Here is a 23,576-nt window from a genome sequence, read left to right as displayed (position 1 = left end):
GAAGGGGGGAGGCAGAGTGCTTTTATTAGCAGCACCGGCCACAGACTAATAAGATTCTGCTGGATTGGAATAAAAAAGCATGCACAACAGTGGCACCTGAGTGATGTGGTCGACCAGGATCACGGCAGCGACCCACAAAGTCAAACTACACTTCTGCATGACCTAACCGGGCCACCTTCGACTCAGTGTTGACAGAGTGGAGCCACGCTAATGAGTCCCTGTGTTTACTTTATATTTAGAATCAGCCGGCGTTTTGAGCTGGTGGGGCAAGTTAAGGCGTGACACCTGAAGTCACGCTGGGTCAGCTGAGAGCAGTGTTGTTGTAAGTGATTTTACGGTTGTTGACGAAACTGAAAAGGAAAAACGTTAAAGGACTAAGTTTGTTATGGTGTAGTCACAGGACGGGAAGTTTTGTTTGTTACTGTCAAAAAATTCCAAAAACAAAACCAGCAAAAATGTTCCACAAATACTCACTACAGCACCAAAAATTAAACTATATTAGGCCACTAATGATCATTCTCATTATTGATTAATCTGCCAAATATTTTTTTGATTAAATCAATTGATCATTAGTCTATTAAATGTCAAAAATAGCACCAAATATGGATTAATTTGCCGTTGGAAATAGTCCCCAACAAATGCACTATTTCTTCCTGTTGGTTTGATGAAAACTAGAGTGAGCAGTGACCGATTTAAAACATATATATGTATTTAAAACTGTATATTTGTCGGCTGTTTTTAACACTTATGTCTTCAGTAAGAAGAAAGACAGACAATGTTGGTTTTTGGTCTTTTTCACTGGATTTGTTGACCAAGTAAAAAGTCCTTTTAAAGCCTTTTAAATTGCAGCATATTATAGATCTCGATGTGTTTATGTAGATTTTTAATGGTATAAAATCCTACAAATATTTATTTTCCAACATTACAGACTCCAAGTATTTGAGATGCCATGATCTTGACAGACAAAAATAATAATCAGGTGTTGAACCCAGTCTGTAAAAAAGTATCTTCAACAATCATTCTGTGTAGAAAGTCACAGAGACCAGCTTGTACATTAGCATTAGCATCAAAAGACCAGAATGCATTGCGTCCACACAACATGTGTTTTGAGTAAGAGCAGTAGGAAATGTATAACTGGTCGAGGGGAAAGTGGGTTCATCAAAGAGGAAATGATAAAAGTTGATCGGAGAATTCCTGCAGAGATTCACTGAACATCCCAGACTGAAGCTGCATTTACGTTTAAAGCAAAATACAAACTGATTTACCGACTGTTTCTGAAGAAGCTGCCAGAGCTTGTAAACAGGAGTCTGAAGGTAGAAGAAATAACAACTGCATTATCCTCAAATAAAACCAGGTGTCATTACGTATTTGAAGCTCAGCAATGTGGGTCTGATGAGTCATGTTTAATCTGTAATCTTCAGGGTATTTGTGCAAAAGGTGATAAGCTCAAGAATTTCAAGCTATGTGAACTTTGCACTGAGGAAAGTCCCCTTCGTGCAAACGTAAACAATCTGCACAAATATTTGCACCTTTTATTTTTAACCGTTTCCTTAAAACACAGAGGTTTTACACACCTGGGTTTAAATGGACATTCAGAAAATGTCATGGTTGTGCTCTACCGCTCTTCCTGCAGTTTATACTCCATGTAAACAAAGGAGACAGGGGTTGAGATGAATGCCAGTGGGGGGTTTTTATTGCTCATGTTTCTCTAAATTAAGACCATATTTCCCATAAACCATGCTGTTTCCTGTCCATCTTGACCATCCTCACGTGAAAAAAAAAAGCGCAGATAACAGCCTGTATAAATTCTTGCAGGTAAACTAATATACTCTGGACTGACAGACCTTCTTTCTGTTTCATGCCATAAACTGATGCAGCAGGTTTTTCATGTGTTTCAATAGAGGCTGACAGGCTTCTACCTTTAACTATATACCTTTACATCAATAAAACCATCCGTCCACGCAGACCCCAGGAAGACGAGCTGATTGCCTAAATAAATGCTCCAGCTGCTCATATGCAGAATTAACAGACCTGGAGTCAGGACATGTTTTGCCCAGCTTAAGCATAAAGTCTGGAAGCAGGGGAAACAGTAAACCTTGCTGTGTGCAAAGTTCATAACTCATTCTACCAACGCCTCTAAATCTCACTGATTAGCATGTTGTATCTTGTGAGTTCAACCTACAGACAAACAGAAGAGTTAAAACCACAATCTGTAGGTTCATTAGGAGATACACGCTGCAGTTATTTCTTGTTGTGCAGTCAGGTTGCCAGGTTTGGTAGCACTGTGCCAAAACTGAAACCTGACCGGTGGCAATTGGCAGCATGTGCAATAGATGGAGGCTGAACACGTCCTGACAGCTGCACGCTGTCTTCTCATGTCACTCACTGAACGCAAATTAGCATATCTCCAAAAATGCTGAACTATTCTTTTACCTCTTTGGCTCGCATCAACGTGACAGCTCACATAGTTGTTAAAGGAAAAGTTTGACATATTAGGAAATATGCTTATTGGCTTTGTGGCAGATTTAGATCATAGGACTGACTGGAACAAGACCAAACAACTAACCTGGCTCTGTCCGAAGCTAAATAAAATCTGATTACCGTAAAATCTAAAGCTCACTAATTACCAAGTTATTATTGTTTAATTTCTGTGAAACAACAAATTAAATTATAATTCGTTGTTTCACAGAAAGTATTCGGGAAAATAACAATAAAACAACTGTTGTTTTTACATTTTTATGTATTGATTTAAAAACAACATGATAAAATATTAGTGAGCTTCATTTGCGCTGATTTGGTGAGATTTTGGTTATTTTTGGTCAGACCCCGCCTAGTTTTACTTGTTTCCAGTCTTTATGCTAAGCTAAGCTAACTGGCTCCAGCCTATAGAGACATTGGACTTGTATGGAGCTTCTAATCTAACTTTATATATCTCATAAATATATTTCCAAAAATGTCAAACTATTCCTGTAATGTCAGAACAGAACCTGTGGCCTTTCTGCAAGTGAGCTGCTGATAATGTTGGTTTATTTCAAACTAGCAGCAGTGACTTTCTGATTTGAGGTGTAAACGAGGGAAAATGTATTCAGAGCTCTGCAATATGTCATTTCTGAAGTGAGTGCGTCCTGTTGGTAAGATGAGGTCTGTTTCCTTTTTCTCTGTTATCACACTGGGTGGTTTGATCTCAAAGGAGAGGGAGGAGATCATGATGCAGTGTTTTGTTAGTGAGCCTGAGGGCGTCAATAACAGCACACCTCCCCGCTGACGAGACAACTGCAGATATCAGATTAGAGGGAGGCGTGCGAGGCCGGTGGTCCCTCTCTGCTGCTATACTTTACATCCTGTATCGTCTGTGTGTGTGTGTGTGTGTGTGTGTCTGTGTGTGTGTTTGACACCTGCATGGGTCTCTCGCAGGATCGTCAGGTTTCCGTGGCAGATGGGCGAGGAAAAGGTTCGTCGTGTCTTTCGGGAAGCCCTGAAGATCTGGAGTGACGTCACGCCGCTCACCTTCACCGAGATCCACAGCGGGAAAGCTGACATCCGCATCGACTTCACAAGGTGAGAGGAAACAGATAACCCCCTTTTAATGAAGCATCATTAGAAAGGAAAAGGAGCCTGAACGTTTAGACGCTCAAATAGGAGCAAAAAAGTTAGTTTTTTATTGGTGATAACTTTTTACTTTTACTTTTCTGTAGGACAGAGCAAACTTTGTGTTAACTTAAAAATAAAAATGAAAAAGACTAAGGGGCAACAAACACTGGCAGAGTATGAGGCTTCAAAACATCTGCACCGTATCTTTTCAGTCTTTAAGAGGAAGGCAGAGTGTCATTCAGGTGTTAGGAGAGGACCGGGCTCTCCAGTGTTCACCTGGTTGAATTTAAGACCTTTTTAATACCTGTCTCACAGTCACATCAAAATGACAATAGAATGGTAAACAAGTTAAGATGATATGGACTACAATTATTTACTATTATATCAATTTTTTTTGTGAGATATTAAAATTAAAATTAAATATAAAAATATATAATACCTGGACTTGGATTAAGGTTAAAAACTTTTTTTGTGGTGTAAATATTTCTGGATTAATATTTGTAGATAAATTAGAAAATAGATTCTTACAGATGTTAAATAAACTGCCATAATTAATCACAAATTAATAAATGAATGTAAACTTTCTCTAAAAAGAATATAATTGATTGGAAGTATATAAATTGATATTATATGTAGTATTTATTCATACATTCATTTATTTTCTTTACATATTTATATTGGTCACTTGTTGGATATATAGGATACATCTTCTGTAAAATCTGCTTTTATAGCTCTAATTGAAGAAGTTCTTTCAGACATCAAATATGTTTTTATTTTTATTATTATTATTTAAATAAATTTGTGTGTGTGTGTGTGTGTGTGTGTGTGTGTTAGTAGTTAGTTTTTTGTACCATTTCTGCGACGCCTGCTCCATCTCCTCCAGAGTTTCCTCCTGGTCGTTTTTATCTGTGTTGGAACCAGTTTTACTTTTACACCAGAAGAGTTTTTTTGTACCATTTCTTTTTCTTGTGACCTGCCTCGCCATCCGGCTCCTCCAGGTTCGGCCTCATGCAGCTCTCTTCCTGCTCTGGCTCCTTTTCCTGCAGAGTTTTCTTAAGTTTCGAGTTTTCCTGAAGGAGGGAAAACTTGTCCTTCTGCCAGTGGATGCGCTGCCTCTCCCACTGCTGCTGGACTCTCTCCAGACGAGCCTCCAGGTTGTTGTTGCCATTTTTCAGCAGGTCGAGCTGAGCCTCATAGAGAGCCATGGATTTCTCCATCACCTCCAAGAGGGCGCGTGTCTCCTGCTGACACTGGACGTGGTGACTCTCCAGCTTTTGTTCACCTTTGTTTAGTGCTGCCTCGAGGTCGCTGTTCCTCCGTTTCAGCTTGTCAAGGCGAGCCACATCGGAGACTCTGGATTTCTCCATTTCATCCACCTGCTGCCGCAATTTGCGACGGGCAGTCTGTAGCTGTTCTTCATTTTTCTTTAGTGCCGCTGCGAGTTCACTGTTATGTTTTTTCAGCCTTTCGAGCAGAGCCACATTGAGCGCTCTGGATTCCTCCATTTCATGCAGCAGGGAGGTTTTCTGCTGGTTCAGTTGTCCAGCTTTCTCCTGCTGCCAGCAGAGGTACTGGGCCTGTTTGAGGGCAGCTTTGATCTTGCTGGTCTCCGCCTGGTGTTCCTCCAGCTGGGCTTGATGGGAAGCCTGTAATATGTCCTCCGTCTTTTTCGCATCCTCCTTCTGTTTGGAAAGAGCTTCCTCCATCTCGCTCAGTTGCCTCCGCAGCCTCTCAGTCTGAGCCCTCTCAGACACAAGATCCGTCTCCAGTTTTTCTGCCTTCAAATGAGTCGCAAACTCTGCAGCAGCTTTGTAGGACAGCTGCAACTGGGCCTCATGCAGCCGACCTCTCAGGTGATATATCTCCCTCTGCATCAGCTCTTTCTCCATTTGGCTCCATTTGTCATCCTCTCTCTGTTCCTGGAGCTGGTTGAACAGCCAATCCTCTTTGATCTCCAACGGGAAGAGCTTCGCCCTGCTGTCCTTCATTTGTTCCTCCTTGGACCTAATGTAGAGGCGCAGTGTGGATTCAGTCTCCCAGTGGTTGCCTTCCATGTTTTGGAAGCTTTTTATCCTCAAAATGTGCGTGTGTGCCTGTTATTCCAAAAACACCATGATGGGGTACACAGCAAGATTCTGTGATGTCACTGATGGTGTCATTGTGATGATGTCACAGATATCAGCTCTTTGATGACAGTTGGGTCAAGACTACTGAAAGCAACATTCTGTGATGTCACTGATGATGTCATAGTGATGATGTCACAGATATCAGCTCTTTGATGACAGTTGGGTCAAGACTACTGAAAGCAACATTCTGTGATGTCACTGATGATGTCACAGATATCAGCCCTTTGACTATAGTTGTCTCAGGACTTTTGAAAGCAACAAAGCAACATTCTGTGATTCCATTAATGACATCAGTGATGATGTCACAGAGTCCTCTGTGACATCAGTCAGTTGGGCTAGGGTCTGTATTTTTTTCATTTTCTTGTGAAACCCTCCCCCAAAAGACAGCAATTGTTGTTACCATGGTAACCATGATTTCTTTTGAACTGAGGCACAGCGAAGGCAGACTTCTTTGCTGATGTCATGAAGATCTCTTCTTGAAGCAGGGCGGATCCCTCTGATGAGTTGGGTTAGAATCAAAGCAACAGAGCAACACTCTGCGATGCCATTAACGACATCAGTGATGATGTCACACTTTCACACAGCACTTGTTACCATGGTGACCACGTTTTCTTTTGAATTGAGGCACAGCAAATTGGTCTCACCGAGCAATAAAAATAAAAAAAATACAAAAATAAAAATACATAAATAATTTATTATTGTATTAGTCTAAACTAATTGACGAATCAATTGATTGTTTCTACAGCTATTTTCTGAAATACTTCACATTTGACATTAAAATGACATTAATCGTAAGTTGAAAGTTGCTTATTTGTCAAATTTTCTTGATGCAACGTTGGATTTTATTGACATTTTTTTTTTATTTTTAGTTGATATGAGTCAACGTGTCCTATCAGCACCGCTGATGTCGGATACCATTCATGGTTTTGTATCACTTCAGTCTTAAAGAACTCATGTTTTTTACTGGCTCAGCTCATTTTTGTTTCCTTGTTCTGCTGATGAACTGATGTGCGTCTTTGTTTTTTTGTCATCACCACAAATAACCTCGAGCTTCTTGGTCAACACAGAGTCAAACATGTTAAATCTGTTTATGAGTTTGGGCTGGAGGAATCAGATTAAATCAAATCTGATTTGGACAAAGATCTTTGCTACGAAGGGCTTTACAGAGCCATAAAGATAGAAACAAGAGATATTCAAGCAAGAAAAGGACAAGCAGATAACAAACTCCACAATTTTAAGTGGTATCTGGGTCTTTTTGAAATGACTTAATTTTCTTTTATGTAGCTTTGCTTGTTTGTTCCTGCAACGATTTTGTGTTTTCCCCTTTTGAATCACGGTTTTGATTCTTTATTGTTGGTCATGTCACAGCAGTCTTTGTTTTCCCTGCTACACCAAAATACCTTGGAGAATGTCAAATTTTGACAAAAAAAATATGGATTCATAAATCTCACTATTGTTGTGAATTAATCAATTAAGAAAATACCTGATACTTTAATCATTAGTTTCAGCCCTAATGGTTTAGTTTTTTGCTCAAAAGGGAACTCAACATTACTGCTATCTTGTTAAATTCATGTTTAATTAAGTAAAATGCTTTGACCTGTAATTGTTGAATTATTCATAATTAATAATTAATATAATTAATAAAGATTGAGTTAAAAGGTTTATTGTGCTTTCTAAGTCCTCAGAGTGGCTTCTATGTTCATCAGAGCGTTTGTTTTACGAACCTGCAGGTACTGGCACGGAGACACCCTTCCCTTCGACGGCCCGGGTGGGATTCTTGCTCACGCTTTCTTCCCCAAAACACACCGACAGGGCGACATTCACTTTGACTACGATGAGTCATGGACCCTTGGAAACCACATGGGTGAGTGTGAGGCTGGTGTAGAGAAAGTAGAGAAAGAAAACAGTTTTTAAGTTCAACTAACACTTATTTTTTTTACTTACAAACTAGAATAAAATAACAGAACAGACCAGAGCGTGTATTGATCAAACTGTTAAAGATAAAATTAACTTAAGGACTGGAATTAAGTTAAAGATAAAAGTAAAAATCCTTCACTTTTACTCGCAAACTAATGAATAAAAATATTTATCAAACTTCTTTTGACTTAAAAATGCACTTAAATGTCAGAGAGCTCCAGAATAAACTGTGAGGATTTCTTTTAAAAAAAGGATTTACAATATGGCAGATGTATGGTCGATCTTGATCTCTGATTGGCTATTCCTTCTCTGATCATACATGTGATCGATCATGTGATCACAGGTGATATTCCGAGAAGATAATGGCCATGAGCTTTAAGTTTGTCGGCACATTACTTAAAATGATCATCTCTCTCTAAACCCTGCTGGGTGAAACATTTCTGACACATCTGTGCCAGGCTTTATCAGGACATAGACAGGGAAACAGGGAGGATAACAGGGAGCAGATATGAGTCAGCAGGATTGGAAGCGGTGGGGAACATTTTTATGTCTCTTTGATGTTGGCACTGCATCATCTCAGGTTGCAAAATCCCCAGCGTCTGCCTCTGCAAGCAGGTCAAAACAAATGCCTGGAGTAGCTTTCAGACAGCATCTGAACCAGGTGTGGTTTTGCATCCTCTGAGGTTTGTCGACCCCCTCCCCCGCAGGCACAGACCTTCTCCAGGTTGCTGCCCATGAGTTTGGGCACGTCCTGGGCCTGCAGCACTCCCGTGAGCGGGGAGCCATCATGTCCGCATACTACTCCTTCTCGTATCCGCTGAAGCTGAGCGAGGATGACAAGCAAGGCATCCAGTACCTGTACGGCACTCATCCACAAGTCCTGCCTTCGTCGCCGCCCCCACCTCCACCTCCATACGACCCAGAGACCAATGAGATCGTCACTAATGTGAGTGGAGCTGATGACACCTTTACTGAATTTAACAACACGGTGTGCCTGGGAAGAATGATAACATTTGCAAAATAACAGGTAATATCAAAGAGTAAAAAAGTTTTTTTCCAATATCAGGCAAGTTGATGGTTACAAATGAAAAGATCTTTATAAATATTTGGTTATACATAAAAATGCACCAAAGCATAACTGCAAAAAACCCTGAGGAAGGAAAATGTGCAGATACGCTTTGGTCTGTCGGTCGGTCGGTCCAACACTTCCAGAGACATTCATATATTGTCTCTATATTAAACACAATGACAATATTAAGTTTTAGAGAAATATCTCAGTAGCTGTTGGAGGGATTTCCATGAAATTTGTTGGAAACAAGGTGAACTCTAATAATTTTAATCATCCTCTCACTTTTCCATTGACGCCATCATCAGGTCAAAATTTGAATTGGTCTAATATCCGCAAAACTGATAATATTCCCATCAGCCTCAGATGGACTTTGTGTTACTTTGTTTGTGCTAATTAGCAAATATTAATTTATACAAACTAACATGGTGAATTGCTAAATTATTTATTATTATATTTATAACAAGTGCAAGGTAAACAGTAGAAATACTGTGTTTATATTACAAACTAGCTTACCAAGAATGTGTGCATACATGTGTTTGATTGTTGGAGCTGCAGCAGCAGAATAATCCACTGATTAAGGCTTAAGGATAGTTCTGTATTTGTTTTATCATTAACAACTCCCATGGAAAGACCCAAACCAACAGTCCCTCCTCTGTCTGTGGCCCTCAGCTCCAAGTTCATTGGTTCCTAATGAAGAATTAAAACTTTAAAAACACCTCACTGAAAAAAACAAAAACAATTTATAGTTTCAAGCCCTTAAATAGACATTGTAGCTAGTTGTGCTAGTTTTTAGCAAACAAACAGTAAATAGTTAATTTGTTGGGGACTATTTTCAGCAGCGAATTAATCTACAATTGGTGCTCTGGTGAGTATTTGGGGCAGCAGGACGGTGTGTGTGGGACTGCGTCAAATTAAACTACAGCGAGTGTGTTCATGGTTCATGTGGCTCATTGATGTGTTTGTAATAGTTTCTGGAAAACAATGGAGCTCTGTGGTTCAGAGGAATAAGAATCTATAGGGAAAACTTGTTTGTAAGATCAAATCATTTTTATGGGATTTGTTGGCAAGAAGAACAATATCGAGCACATCCAGCTTTATCCTTAAAGAGGAAGTTGTTTCTGCGGTCGTTACACACTTATACAGTGAATATCTTTGAGAGAACACCACATCATACACAAGTGTATTTTTGAACCATCGATGATAAATGAGGGTCAAAGACAAACGTCAGATTTTAGTCCCATCAGAGTTTCTCACAGGAGAACGCTGGAAAAAGGTTCAGTTATCATTATTTTCTCTTGTAAAACTTGTAACTGAGAAGTTTTACACTTGTACTGAAAATCTTCAGCTGGATCCTAAACTGAATTAAGCACCAGATCCTGCTGTACTTTATTTTAAGGATCATTTCAGGCAATACAATTTCTCTTTAACACTGTATCCCACTGCAATAAAAATCCCTATTGTTGGAAATTTTACATTTGCATGTATCACTTTCAAATGAACAAGTGATCTGTTTTATTTCCAGCCCGACGCCTGCCAGACGGACTTTGATGCTGTGTCTATGATCCGAGGGGAGCTGTTCTTCTTTAAGTCGGGCTACGTTTGGCGAATCAGGGACGGGCATCTGGAGAGCGGTTACCCGGCGCTGGCGTCCCGTCACTGGAGGGGGATTCCTGACAACATTGACGCCGCCTTTGAAGACAAGTCAGGGAATATTTGGTTCTTTCAAGGTCAGTGAAGATGTTTGAGCTGCTGTCATGTGGTTTCATGTGAGGGCAGGATCAGGGGGGAGAAAGTCTCACGTTAAGTGCACAGATCAACAAAAAGTATCGTACAATTTTAGGTGTAAAATGTGAGATGAGAATAAAGTTGTAGGTGCAATTACTGTGAGTTTAAACAACCATGGCTGAGCTTGTCCTCGTTGGGAATGCCAAAAATTCTCAATTTACTACACTTTATGTGAGTCATAACTTATATTGCATCAGACAAAGTGAATTACAAGGTAAAGCCTGACTGTCTGGGCCTTGCTGTTACCTTGATGAAGAGCAGGTTGAAGTTCAGCAGCTTGCTTAAAGACACTTCAGCTGACACTACGCTGAAGCTCCAACTGATCACACTGAAATAAAACAGAGACAAAAAATTGAATTAATCACCAACAGTAACCAAAGAAAATTGTTAATTTGATGCAGCTGCAAAGATGTTGTCAGGTCACTGAAGACACTAGCGGTGTCCCAATTCAGGGGACGCATCCTTTGGAGGACGCGGTCTTCCAAGTTCGTAGCCATTATAGGCCGCAAAGGCCGACATAGGTCAGTCTTAATTCTGCTCATAGATTAGTCTAATGGAAGTCAAAGACTGACTCATTTAAAGCCAAAAACATTAGACACCAATTAGACACTGCAAAGACCAATGTTACCATGGCAACAGTCTATGACACCTGCATTGACCAGTAGCACCCCACAACAAAAAACAGGAAAACATGGCTCATAATTTGTGGTTTGCTAACATTGTTATGGAGAGAGCAATGAAAAGGGAAAGAGTTTTTAGAGACCGCAGTCTTGTTTTTTTTCCAAATTCGATTTGAAAAATATCCTTGTACCTGTATCTGTACCTTGAATTCCCCTCCAAAAGACAAATTTTCTGCTGGGGTAAACGGAGCTGAGCAGTTGGATGCAGTTCCTTGGTCGGCCATTTTTTTTTTTTTTATATATAAAGTCTTAATTTACCCAGAATTCATTGTATCACAATCCGCTTTAAGATGGAATTTAGATACCTATCTAAAGTCCAACTATTTGTTATATATAAGTAATAATCAAAGTCTATTTTCGTGAAACTTATCTAAGGAGGGATTTTAGCTGCGTCACCAGCTGTTCCCGCCCTTACCGTTGCGTCGCAAAGCACGGCTCCTGTCGCCTAGCAACCTTGACAACATGTAACTTTTATTTTTCCACAAAAAAAACTTCAGGTATTTAAGGCCCTTAGGTTTTAACAGTTGTACCGTTAGCTGTTGAACTGAGCTGAAACCCAATACTTACAGTTGAATGTGTAATCCTCGGGCTCTCCGTCGGTGTCGTTTGCTCTCAATTACCGGCGCGCAATGAATCTTGGGATATGTTGAGTCGCATTTCTCGGCCGCATTTTAAGGAACCTTCAATCATCACTAGTCGCACGGGTGTGACGCAATCGGTTTTTAAATGCAGCCTGTGAAAGATGCGACCCACTGTGAGTGACTCAAGTTGTCTAAATAAAAGTGGCAGTTACAGAGTCAAAGACGAATGAAATTTACTTACAGGACATTAACGGTTCACCTTGATTCACCGTCTGTCTCGGCAGGTGAGAACTACTGGGTGTTCGATGCCGAGATGCAGATCAAGGGGCCGGAGTCCATCAGGAGTTTGGGTCTATCGGTGTCCGGGATCCAGGCGGCGCTGCGCTGGGGCCACGACTCCAACTACAACACCTACTTCTTCAAGTCGGGCAGCTACTGGAGGTTCAGCCCCCGCGAGAACCGGGTCCAGTCCGTCTACCCCCGCAGCATGCAGGACTGGATCGGCATCCCCGACGACGTGGACGCCGCTTTCAGGGACATCTACGGTACGGCCCTAAAACGAAAACATGAGAGACTCTACATTGAATATTTAAACCCAAGTTGCTTTGACTGCACAAATACATTCCTACAAGTTTCAACTCCAAGTTATGATGATAAATTACCACATTAAACTCTAATGATAAATGGATGCTCCTCAGAGACGTCAGGCAAGACACAACTCAAATTAAGTGAATTATTGGTGCACAGATGTTTCTCAGAGACGCTAGTTTGCATGTTAATAAACATTCATGCATGAAAAATGAATTTAGTTTTTGTATGAAGCTGCTGTGAATCAAGTTACTGAGCCTGGACAATCTCTAATCTGTTACCTGAAACAATCTATGTGGTTTGTGGAGTCTGCTCCAAGGATTACACTGTGTGATAATGTTTGCACTTTATGAACATCTCTAAATCATGTCTTTATTTAAACTCGAAGATCATTGAGGGAAAATCCCTCATTTACAATGATGTCGAGTAAAAATACCAGTTAAAAAAGAACATCAGTTAAAACAAACATATAAATACAATTAATAAATAATGTAATGACAAGATTCAATTAAAACTGGTACAAACAGAAAAATGAAAAGGTCAGAGATTAAGAATCTAAAATGACCAACAGCTACCAACAAATTAAATTATAAAATTGTTTTGTAGTGAGTTCAGGTGGACGGGGCAAAGACGCCTTTTCTCTTTAATCTGATGCTGTTTTCTTTCAAATATTACTGCAATAAAGAAAAACAGTGCAAGATCTTTGAGACTGATTGTTGACACACTGATTTCACAATAAAAGCCCCTGTGGTTTGTGTCTTTCAGGCTACGCTCACTTCATCCGAGGGCGACAGTACTGGAAGTTCGACCCTGTCGGCATGAACTCTTTGGAGGGATACCCTCGCTACATCGGCATGGATTTTTTCGGCTGTAGGAACGTGTGAGTTTTTTAACCGTGGAGATTCAGACGGACAGATTTTTTTTTTTTCTTTCTTTTTTTGACAATGAAGAGGAGTTTTTGAAACGAAGACATTTGTATGTTCATACTACAGATTCAGGAAGTTGAGAGGATCTCCTTCAAATCTGTTCATGCTTTACTCCATTTATTGATACTCAGATCAATTACAGCTTCTTCTCAGGAAAACCAAGTTATGTTTCCTCAGACTTGGCACCTCCTGTGCAGCTATACTCATATTTATTTTTGCACATTTGGGCCCTGTATTAATGACGTGTGATACCGATGTGAACCGCACCGTTCTCACCTCCTTCTTTTGAGCCTGACGTTGAGCTTTTCGACTGAAACTGGTTCACAGACAGAACCAGAACCAGCACAGACTGTCTTATTCCCTGTAGTGGATGTTTTTCATTCCAGCTGTTTTGTTTTTGTTTTTTTCATCATGGATGGACTTGCGGATCCTCGAGTGTTTGAAGAGTGGCATCAAGTGGCATTCAACCATGAATCAGAACAAAGAAACAAAAGTGATGGGCTCGTTTGTGTGTTTATGCTCTTACCAGCTTTCGAAGCGCCCGGGGGTTTCTTGCCCTGAGGTGCGTCTCTCAGGCAGCCGTCACTCTCATGCTGTGCAGTGTCACCAACAGTCAAGTTTCAAACCAAATCTAACTCAAATTTTAACCAAATTTACAAAGAAAATGTGCAAAAGAAAAAAAAAATGCATATCATTTCTTGCTCCCATCCACTACTCTCATGTGAATATTAAGAGTCGGGTGCGTCCAGTTCTCATTCTGCCATTGAACCATTGCAGAGGTGCAGTGGATTACCAAGTGGAAAATGTGAAGGAATTATGGCTTTTCTGTTTGTTTCTCGTGACATGAGGAAGGTAACGGCCTCCTCATCGCTCCGCACACATCTGATGTTTTCAACTTCTCAGTGACGGGTGACGTTCAGGTCACATGCCGATTCACCCACCACGTCTGCTTCCACCGCACTTTGTCGCTTCTTGTTTGACGGATACACCAACTTTCCCACCTCAGCCAAGAGTAAAACCTTTTTTTTTTGTAATATTCAGACTCTTTTTTAAAGGATGGAAAAGCACATATCACAAATCAGTGACTGGCTATTAGCAAACAGTCCTGACAGTGCTGACCTTTGAGGGCGTGAAGACCTGAAGAGTCTGAAAAAACATTTTTAATCGTATTTATTTTGCATATGTTCCAGATTTCAGTAAATTGGATGAGATGTTTCTCTGTTGTTGTGGTTTAGGCTGATAACGTCTGGTTTTTACATTAAATCTTTCCTCATGTAGATTTTAGATCTTATGTTTTGTTACCTGCTTTTTATTCCCTGACCGAACAAAAGAATTTCTGCTTTTCATAACATAAGGAGCCTTAAAGAAATTCAGTGTTGATGCAGGAAGATGATGTGATAACATTACTGATCGTGGAGTTTTAATGTCCCTTTTCTAACATGATGTGTGTGAAGCTCTGTATCACTCAGCGGCCTGCGGGCCTGTGTTGCAGCAGAAGCTCCAGGGCGCCATCTAGAGTGCAGCACTGTCACTGTCACCCTGCAGGAGGAGGGTGATCCTCACGTTTTGTGTCTCTCATCCTTGACGAAGTCGTTGCTTATCCATAACATGGTGCGCTGTTCAGGTCGGTCCGTGCAGCGCGGTCAGGGGCAGCAGCTGCTGAGGGTCAGTGGTTCTCAACCTGCTCAGCCAGAAACACTTTAATTCTGACCTTATTTTTGCTTTTCAGGATGTTTTACTGAACAAAATGAATGTTTCACAAGAATTTATCACAGAGATTAATAACTGGATGGTAATGGTGATACTTTACATTAGCTACTTTAACTACTTCCTTTTTTAGAGACAACTGGATTTCAGAGACAAATATTGTAGGGCTGCAACTAATAATTATTTTCATCATTGATTAATCTGCCAATTGTTTTTTCGATTAATTTTTTTGCCTATAAAATGACAGTTAATAGTGAAAATTCTCATTGTAATTTCCCACAGATAACAATGGCCTCCCCACGTCTTTTGTCTGATATTCACTTTCCTGTGACAATGAAAAGCGTCAAATCTTTGCATTTGAGAAGCTAGAAACATTTTTGCTTAAAAAATTATTGAATTATCAAAAAACTTTCAGATTAACTTGCAGTTCTCTTCATCAATTAATCGACTAATTGTTACAGCTCAAAAATACTGTACTGTTACTCTATAATGACTTTTTAACTTAAGACTAAAAATTTACATAAAAAACATGATGAACTGATAAAACACAACTCATTGTTAAAGATGTAAATCCATACTACTTTATACAGTATATACTACATAATAATCACCATAGTACTTAGTAGTCCATACACCCTGCTTAGGGCTCCATGTTTCAGATGAGTTGTCAGCAGTTTTCTCTCTCAGCATCTCTGCATGATTTCATTTAAACCTTTGTGGTTCTGAATATTTCTTCCACCGCTGCTGAATAGTGAAAGGGTCTGATGGACACCCGGGTTGAGAACCGCTGCTCCTGCGAATCTGACCTTCCCTCTGCCGTGTCCCTGGCTGCAGCACTCAACTGTGAAGTCTCAGCACTGCCTGCCGTGTTCGTCACATGTTAGTTTTTCAGTGCAGGACACTGACGAGTCGTTACGGTTTTCATCATTCAGTCCGTTGTTGCTGTTTGAATCTTTTCATCAACTCATTTCAAGTGTTAATCAGTGAACTCTGCTTCGAACAAATATTTATACACAGTCGACTTAGCAAGAGTTTCTTGTACATACATGTCTTTGATTATTATTTTTTTTTACTCATATGTAGCCTATACGTTGTACATTGAAAAGTATGAACTGCATATTGTTTCTTTCTAATAAAACCATAACCTTTTTACCAAACTGCTGCCTTTAGAGAGTTAACACTGATTCACCACAGAAACTTTCAAACTAGACATATTTATATGCTTCATATTTGATCAAAAAGGTTATTTAAATATTTTATCTGTCATGCACAGTGAAATAAATGTCCTTTTTTATCTAAATGTAACATTTATGAATAACCTACTTAATAACTTGAATACATCTGTTAAAAAACTCGGTCAAATATACTGTATGAATTTAACTGACAAATAAATTCACTTTTCAGCCAAATCTGAATATTTTTCAAAACATAACTAAGATTTTTTTTTTTTATTAAAAACATCATGAGAAATGACTTTTGTGTCTAATATTTTGCTACAAATCTTGATGATGTTGTGGTATGTCTTAAAAAACTGGTTTGCAAAATGGTTTGTTGCTGAAATTATATTTTATAAACTGAATCATCAACAATTTAACAAGATATTATTTCTAAGTTTCCAATTTTGAGTAATTTTCTTTCAAAAACAGATAATTTTGTAAATTAATTCTCAGTTATGATAGTTTAAATTTCTAAAATTGTCTCTTATTTTATTCTGTCATTGTTCATCAGGTTTGTATCTTTTAGACTTTATTTCACAAACTGAATCCCACTGAGATCTTTTTTTTCTAAGGGAGACTTAATAAAAAAAAAATAGAAAGATATAACACTGGGATTAAATGTGAAAATGTCAGAAAAAAGAATTTAAATGATATTTCTGAATCCGTATTCTAAGTTTATTGCCTTAAAAGTGACTATAATGTGTTAACAGTCGACAGTGTGATGAGTGAATGTGATTGCCTGGTTCAGGAGGGGGGGCGGGGCCTGTGGAGTTCATTCAGTGGGTAAATCATGGTTGACAGTGAGGCACAGCAGCAGCGATGGCTCACAGCTTCACTCAGGAGTATTTTCAGATCCCTGTGGTGACCAGAACATACACAACCGCCTGCGTCCTCACAACCGCTGCCGTGGTAAGAAACAACAACAACAACAACAGCGAAAACAACAACTCAGTAACATTCAAGAAAACAACAGAAGTTTTCAACTCTGACCTCTATGATCAGATTAGACGGAAGACATGCACTGATATCAGGAAAATTCATAGTCTAACACTTATTATGAACTGATACTACTATGAAGTTTTAAGACTATTTTTTATATACTTCCAAATTAGACATTGTGCTCATGTTAACATTATGAATACAATTTGCTTTCTCACGTTTTTTAGTCGTACTGTGTTTTTTAATTTACTTTCACTTAGAAAAGACAAAATTTACTACAACATCTTCACATGTTGAGTCTTTGGAGCTGTTTGTGTGCTGTGGTACGACAGTTACAGTCGAAGTTGAAGCAGTTAAGAAGATGGAGAGTCAGAGCGCTGAAAGGAATTCAAGTATTAGCTGAAGTGTTGGCACTAAAAGGAGTTGAAGTGTCAGCAATGAAAGCAGTTGATATGTCATTTCCAAGTTAAACACTGGACTGAAGTTGAAGTAAAAGTGCTGAACACATTTGAAATGTTAACCCAAGTAAAATCCCTGAATGCAGTTGTACTCACTCAGAATTTGAGATGAAAGCACCTGAAGTGTCATTTTAAGAGAAATAAAGAAAATAATGTAATTAAATGTTAGCACTGAAGAGATATGAAGCATGTGCACTTACAATGGTATCAATTTAGCTGTTGTGGTGTAAGTAAAAGATGAAAGCAGTTCATATGTAACGGTGGAAGTTGAAGTGTGAGCTCTGAAAGTAGTTGAAGAGAACAAGATGAGGGCAACTTAGGTTTCAGATGAAGTTGAAGCAACGAAAGCAGATGAGGTGTCAGTTGAACACATTTGACTTGTTAATTGAAATCATTATAGATTAACATGGATGAAATGTCAGTAGAGCTTAACGAGCGAAAGCAGTTGAAGTGTCAGTTAAAATGCAAGAAACAAAAGCACTTCAAATTTTAGATGAAGTAAAAGATTTTAAAGTAGTTGCAGTTGATATACATTGACACCAGCTGAAATCAGCTGAAGTGAGAGCTAAAAGTAGTCAAACTGTAAGTTTACTAGTAAAAAGTGAAAGCAGTTGAAATGTCAGTAGCTATGTAACAGACAAAAACAGTGTGGAAGTGCCACTTAAAGTGAGATGGACAAAAAAAGCTCTTTAAATTTCTTGATTTAAGTGTAAGATTTGAAAGGAGTTGAACTGTGTCAGTTTATGAGTAAAAGATGAAAGCAGTTGAAACGGCAGTAGAAGTTTGATGGCTGAAAGCAGCTGAAGAGCAAGTTAATGTAATACATTTTAATTCAGTTAAACTGTAACCAGTGAAAGCAGATTAAGTGTAAGCAAAAATTTAAAGTTCATGAGTAAATCGTGAAAGCAGTTGTAATGTCAGTAGATTTGCCATGTGTAAAAGCAGTTCAAGTGTCAGGTTAAGTGTGAGCTACAAAATCACATTTGAAAGTAGTTGAACCATCAGTTAGAGAGAGGGAGGGGACAGCCGTGGAGGTTTTCGATTACTTTAACTCAATGAAAGGAGTCGAAGTGTCAGTTGAAATGTAAAAAACTAAAACAGTTGAAATTTAGTTGAAGTGGAGGCACTTGGAACAGCGTAAGCTTAGATTTTTAGAGCTGAAAGTGTGACTTAAAGAGTAAAAGATTAAAGCACATGAAGTGTCAAGTAGTTCAATGCAACACATCACATATGTATCAAAATAATGATAATCCTTGCATGTCTTGATACTTTAACTTGCTGATTAATCTCAAACTGCGTGTTATTTTTTAAGCAACTTGAGGTCATCACCCCCTTTCAGCTTTACTTCAACCCCGACCTTATTATCAGAAGATACCAGGTAACATTTATCACCTCTCTTAATCAACTTAAAACATGTCCATATGGTATATTATCTTGTTTACACAATTTGTTTTCTCTCTATCTGTCTCTTAGATATGGCGTCTGATAACCAGCTTCCTCTTCTTTGGTTCTCTTGGATTCAGTTTCGTGTTCAACATCATCTTCCTGTATCTTTTTATCACAGTGATTCCTCGGGCAAAAACTGAGGAAATATCTCAGTCTATGTCATCTGTTATCAGTTTACTATAGATTCTAATTCTAATGGCAGCACACATTAGCCACATTAAATCTACAGCAGAGTCCTTGACTTAAATAAGTTATCGATACTGTCGGATGCTGGAGGAAGGCTGCTTCCGGGGAAGGACGGCAGATTTTGTTTTCATGTTCCTGTTTGGAGGAATCGTGATGACTGTATCCTTTAAGACGCTTAGCACAAAAACAAAGTGTATATCCCCAAGTTTTACTGAAACGATGCTTAAACTACCACTGTTATGACATCTGTAGGTAATTCTTTAAAGGCCCAGTTTACGCAAATAACAAAAAGACACGCAAGTAGTGACAGAAATCCAAGAAAGACTATCTTAAAATCTAAAACGTGAGACCAAAAGGATTTAACAATCTGCAGGTTAATTTGCGCTCAGTTTTCAGGTAACAGGCTGGTTGATAAACGTCTAATTTTTGGTTATTATGTGTTTGCATTCCTGTGCTCCTGATGGCTGAGGGATTGTTTTTGTCTAAACTGGGACGTCTACTGGTTAAAAGCATGTAAAAGCAGCTACTGTACACGCAGCCCGACCTTTTTTTTTTTTTGATGATGCTCAGCAGTTTGTTGCCAGAAGCTCTTGTTCACATTCCAGGTTAATGGTACAGTCCTGGGTCTGTTTACTACAGACGTCCCCCTGGGCTGTTGTGAAACGGTCAGTGTGCAGGTTTATGGGTTTTCCTGGAGCCCTGTTATGTTTCATGGACAGATTTAAATGCAGGTGTATGAGGACTGGTTCTACTGTAATATCAGGATAGTACAGTGATGAGTGTGTTGAGCTGACATGAAAAGAATGTCAAAGGTTGACTCTTATTGTGAAGGGTTCAGTATTTGGTAAACAATACCACCAGCTCTAAAATAATAGTTTAGAAAAACTTAATGTTCCAGATGGTAGTTTTAGCATTTTATTCTAAGAAATATTCACATTTTAGGAAACTGCGTCACATAATAAAGTGCTGAGTGATTAATGTCCGGTACTTTACATATTGTTGTTACGTTATATAACATTTCAGCAAGAAGAAATGTCCCCAAAACAGTTTTCTGACTATATACTACATGTATGTAGTATATGTTATGACATGTAGTATATGTTATGCATATGACAAGTCAAATTTTGACTTCAGATAAATCAATATTTAGAGAGATCATATCATAAAAAAGTGTCATAATTATAATTAAATTTAGACTTTTCTTCTCAGAATTATCATATTATATTAATACATCTATCAGAAGTTTAATTTAATATGTCAATTTTTAATCAAATCATGTCAAGACAATATTCATAACATTCCACAATCTTTAGTCCAACCTAAACTACAGTTTTAATATGATCAAAAATAAAAAATACTCCTGGAAAGGCAAAGTTATAAGATACTAGCCTGTAATTATGAGACATAATTATATTATATTAACTTTTCTACTCAAAATTAGGAAAGTTAGGCAATAAATATATTACAATTAAACTTGTAATATGTTATTAAATCAGAATTTTGAGTCATAAGAAGTCTCCATGTAATAATCTTAGTATCTTATAATTCTAAAATCCAACTTTTAATCTAACTGGTAAATTCACAGTATATGATATAAAGTTTTAAGAAGTCAATTTTGTGACTTAATTCATAATCATATGATAATAAGTTAATATTTCTTAATTGTGATATAAGAAGTCAACTCATAATCTTGATTTATGATTTATCTACTTTTATTAACCCTAATGTGTTTGATTAACTTTTCTTGACAGAAACGTAATTAGAAAGGAAATATTTTGACCAGAGTTTCCAGTATAAAGTCGCCATTCAGCTGCCACCAACTCGGGTTTAACTCAACTAAGAAAGTTATTTCTACCAAAAACTGACATTTCCACCCAAAACAAACTGAAGTGTTGATTTTACTGTTGTAACAAACGAGTGATGAGTTGTATTTAACCTGAAGGCCTGAAGCTGTTCGGTCTGTTCGCCAATGTCTTCTTCCTGGGTCAGGCCTTCATCATCATGCTGGTGTACGTGTGGAGTAGAAGACATCCGCTCATACGCATGAACTTCTTCGGCCTCCTGAACTTTCAGGCGCCGTTTCTCCCCTGGGTGCTCATGGGGTTTTCGCTGCTGCTCGGCAACTCCATCGTGGTCGACCTCCTGGGTATAAAACATGTCACCAAAAAACCAACAACATCTGATGTAACCAGACCTCAATGTATTAATGTTGGACGGTGCTCAGGAGGAGGATTATTTTTTATTTGTCTCAATATCAGAAACTCCCAAGAAAAGACCCAAACCAACATGTTCCGACTTGCCTCCGCAGGTATCAGCGTCGGTCACATGTACTACTTCCTAGAAGACGTGTTTCCAAACCAGCCGGGAGGAAGGAAGCTGCTGATGACACCAGAACTTCTGTAAGAACCACAAGTCATCTTGACATGGAGTCCAACGCGCGTTTTTAAACTTTTAAGTTGGGAGTTGGGATTTCTGGCACAACTCCACCCACTTCAAAAGGTGCACGGAGAAGAGAAAACAACCAGCAGAGCGCAGAACTCCAGCACCTGTAGAATAAAGAACATTTATTCGCCACATCCATCATCAAATGCTTCAAGAAACAGAAGCTTTAAAGCATGAATTCCCGCTCTAACTTCCTGTCTGTGCATGACTTTTTACACTTAAATCAGGAACTACTACTTTCTTTAGATAAAAGTCCTAAATTGACACTATTTTACATTATTATATTACATTATTATTATATTATATATGGCTGTTTGTGTTAAGGAAACATTAAAAACCTCTAAGTTGAAGGTTTATTTTGTTAAAACAAAACTGTCACAATAAATGCACGAAAAATCTTCAGTTTCAATTTTATCCCATCGTTAACAAAATACTTTTTTTTCCGCCAGTGCTCAATTACCGTATCCAAATGATAAAGTAATATTTTTCAGAGGAACTTAGTGAACTTGAAAGTAAATAAGTTGAATCTCTCTTTACAGGCGAACCATGTTTGATCGGCCGCAGGACCCAGACTACCATCTCCTCCAGGAGCAGCAGCAGGGTGGAGACCTGCAGCAGGACGAGGAGCCGCACAACTAACAGCAGCTAACAGCAGCTAACAGCAGCTAACAGCGGCTAATAGCGGCTAACAGCGGCTAACAGCAGCTAACAGCAGCTAACAGCAGCTAATAGCGGCTAATAGCGGCTAACAGCAGCTAACAGTAGCTAACAGCGGCTAACAGCGGCTAACAGCAGCTAACAGTAGCTAACAGCGGCTAACAGCAGCTAACAGTAGCTATTAGCCGCTAACAACAGCTAACACCGGCTAACAGCGGCTATTAGCCGCTAACAGCAGCTAACAGCCGCTAATAGCAGCTAACAGCAGCTAACACCGGCTAACAGCGGCTATTAGCCGCTAACAGCATCTAACAGCCGCTAACAGTAGCTAACAGCGGCTAACAGCAGCTAACAGCGGCTAACAGTAAAGCCGACACCAAGACCCCCAGAATCAGCAGGAATCATCCGGCAGTCCTGAACCGTCGTAAAAGACAATAAGACGCACAAGGACTGAACTGAAAGCTCAGCATCATAAACATTTTTTTTTATTTCAATTACGAAAATGCATTTCTGTTTTCTTAAAACTATTTTTGGAAGCTAATGGCACGTTCACACAAAAAAAGTGTTTGAAACTGTTGAACTGTGGAGAAGTTATTTGTGTGGATGAGACACCAGCACTGAAAACGCCAGAGAAGCAAATCAAGACTGTGTCGCTGCGTCTGAGGCGCCAAAGTGCGACTTCAACCAGCGACAGGATATGAGGCCAAAATGCAAAGGATTAGGGGAAGAACTGAGCTCGTGTTCACTTGATTTTATAAGTGTTCTTCAGTAGTACAAAGAGAACAGAGACGACTGTATGTGTGACACAAATGTTCATGATGTCACAGCTTTGTACAGGTTTTGTGAGGATGGGGATTTATTCAACACGTTTGTGAGACCTCAATGCGTTTTGTTTGTTGACAAGAAAACTCCACAGGACACCTTTAACGTCCACTTACACGCTTCCTCTGAGCTCTCAGGGGTCACCTGAGGGTGGTGGATGTAGGCGACATACGTAACCCTGTTTCCTAAAAGTGTGAGATTCCTGGGGTGCGTAGAAAGCTAGTAAGTGGACCTTTGAGTTAAGATTATTCATGTACCAACAGAAATCATGTTAAATACCACAAGCAGGTTTATAAAAGAAGCCAAATGTGTGTTGTGTTGCTGTATTTCTTAACAAAACACAGTGTCCAACAACAAGCTCCAACTGATTCATTTGCTTTTCCTTCTGTCAACATAAACAACATGAACATAAGAACCGTGTAAAAGAAGTAAACACAGT

At 39.0% G+C, this 23,576-nt stretch overlaps 2 protein-coding genes and 1 long non-coding RNA gene across 3 annotated transcripts in view; 1 reads left to right on the top strand and 2 right to left on the bottom strand.

Annotated features, from left to right (window-relative positions):
* Positions 1 to 23,448, top strand: part of LOC130169042 (stromelysin-3-like) — a 36,528-nt gene extending 13,080 nt beyond the window's left edge. The window contains 15 exon segments of the mRNA XM_056375444.1: positions 3,415 to 3,558; positions 7,448 to 7,581; positions 8,342 to 8,580; positions 10,226 to 10,430; positions 12,034 to 12,294; positions 13,103 to 13,221; positions 13,347 to 13,425; positions 14,911 to 14,928; positions 16,999 to 17,096; positions 18,897 to 18,962; positions 19,058 to 19,131; positions 19,282 to 19,375; positions 21,167 to 21,362; positions 21,525 to 21,615; positions 22,198 to 23,448. Coding sequence (XP_056231419.1) covers positions 3,415 to 3,558; positions 7,448 to 7,581; positions 8,342 to 8,580; positions 10,226 to 10,430; positions 12,034 to 12,294; positions 13,103 to 13,221; positions 13,347 to 13,425; positions 14,911 to 14,928; positions 16,999 to 17,096; positions 18,897 to 18,962; positions 19,058 to 19,131; positions 19,282 to 19,375; positions 21,167 to 21,362; positions 21,525 to 21,615; positions 22,198 to 22,297 — 1,918 coding nt within the window. The 3' untranslated portion in view covers positions 22,298 to 23,448.
* LOC130169037 (golgin subfamily A member 6-like protein 22) lies at positions 3,460 to 5,895 on the bottom strand. The gene is made up of 2 exons (XM_056375439.1): positions 4,443 to 5,895; positions 3,460 to 3,549 (listed from the first exon to the last, which is right to left on the bottom strand). The coding sequence occupies exon 1, from the start codon at positions 5,643 to 5,645 to the stop codon at positions 4,521 to 4,523; it is 1,125 nt and encodes a 374-aa protein (XP_056231414.1). The 5' UTR covers positions 5,646 to 5,895; the 3' UTR covers positions 3,460 to 3,549; positions 4,443 to 4,520.
* On the bottom strand, positions 10,267 to 11,860 carry LOC130169043 (uncharacterized). Its single transcript, XR_008827773.1, has 3 exons — positions 11,736 to 11,860; positions 10,735 to 10,816; positions 10,267 to 10,392 (listed from the first exon to the last, which is right to left on the bottom strand). It is a non-coding gene; the product is annotated as an uncharacterized LOC130169043 (long non-coding RNA).
* Positions 23,449 to 23,576: the final 128 nt, after the last annotated feature.

Source organism: Seriola aureovittata, chromosome 5 (genome assembly GCF_021018895.1).
Source record: "Seriola aureovittata isolate HTS-2021-v1 ecotype China chromosome 5, ASM2101889v1, whole genome shotgun sequence".
Classification (NCBI taxonomy): Eukaryota; Metazoa; Chordata; class Actinopteri; order Carangiformes; family Carangidae; genus Seriola; species Seriola aureovittata.
This window is presented reverse-complemented; position numbering and strand designations above follow the sequence as displayed.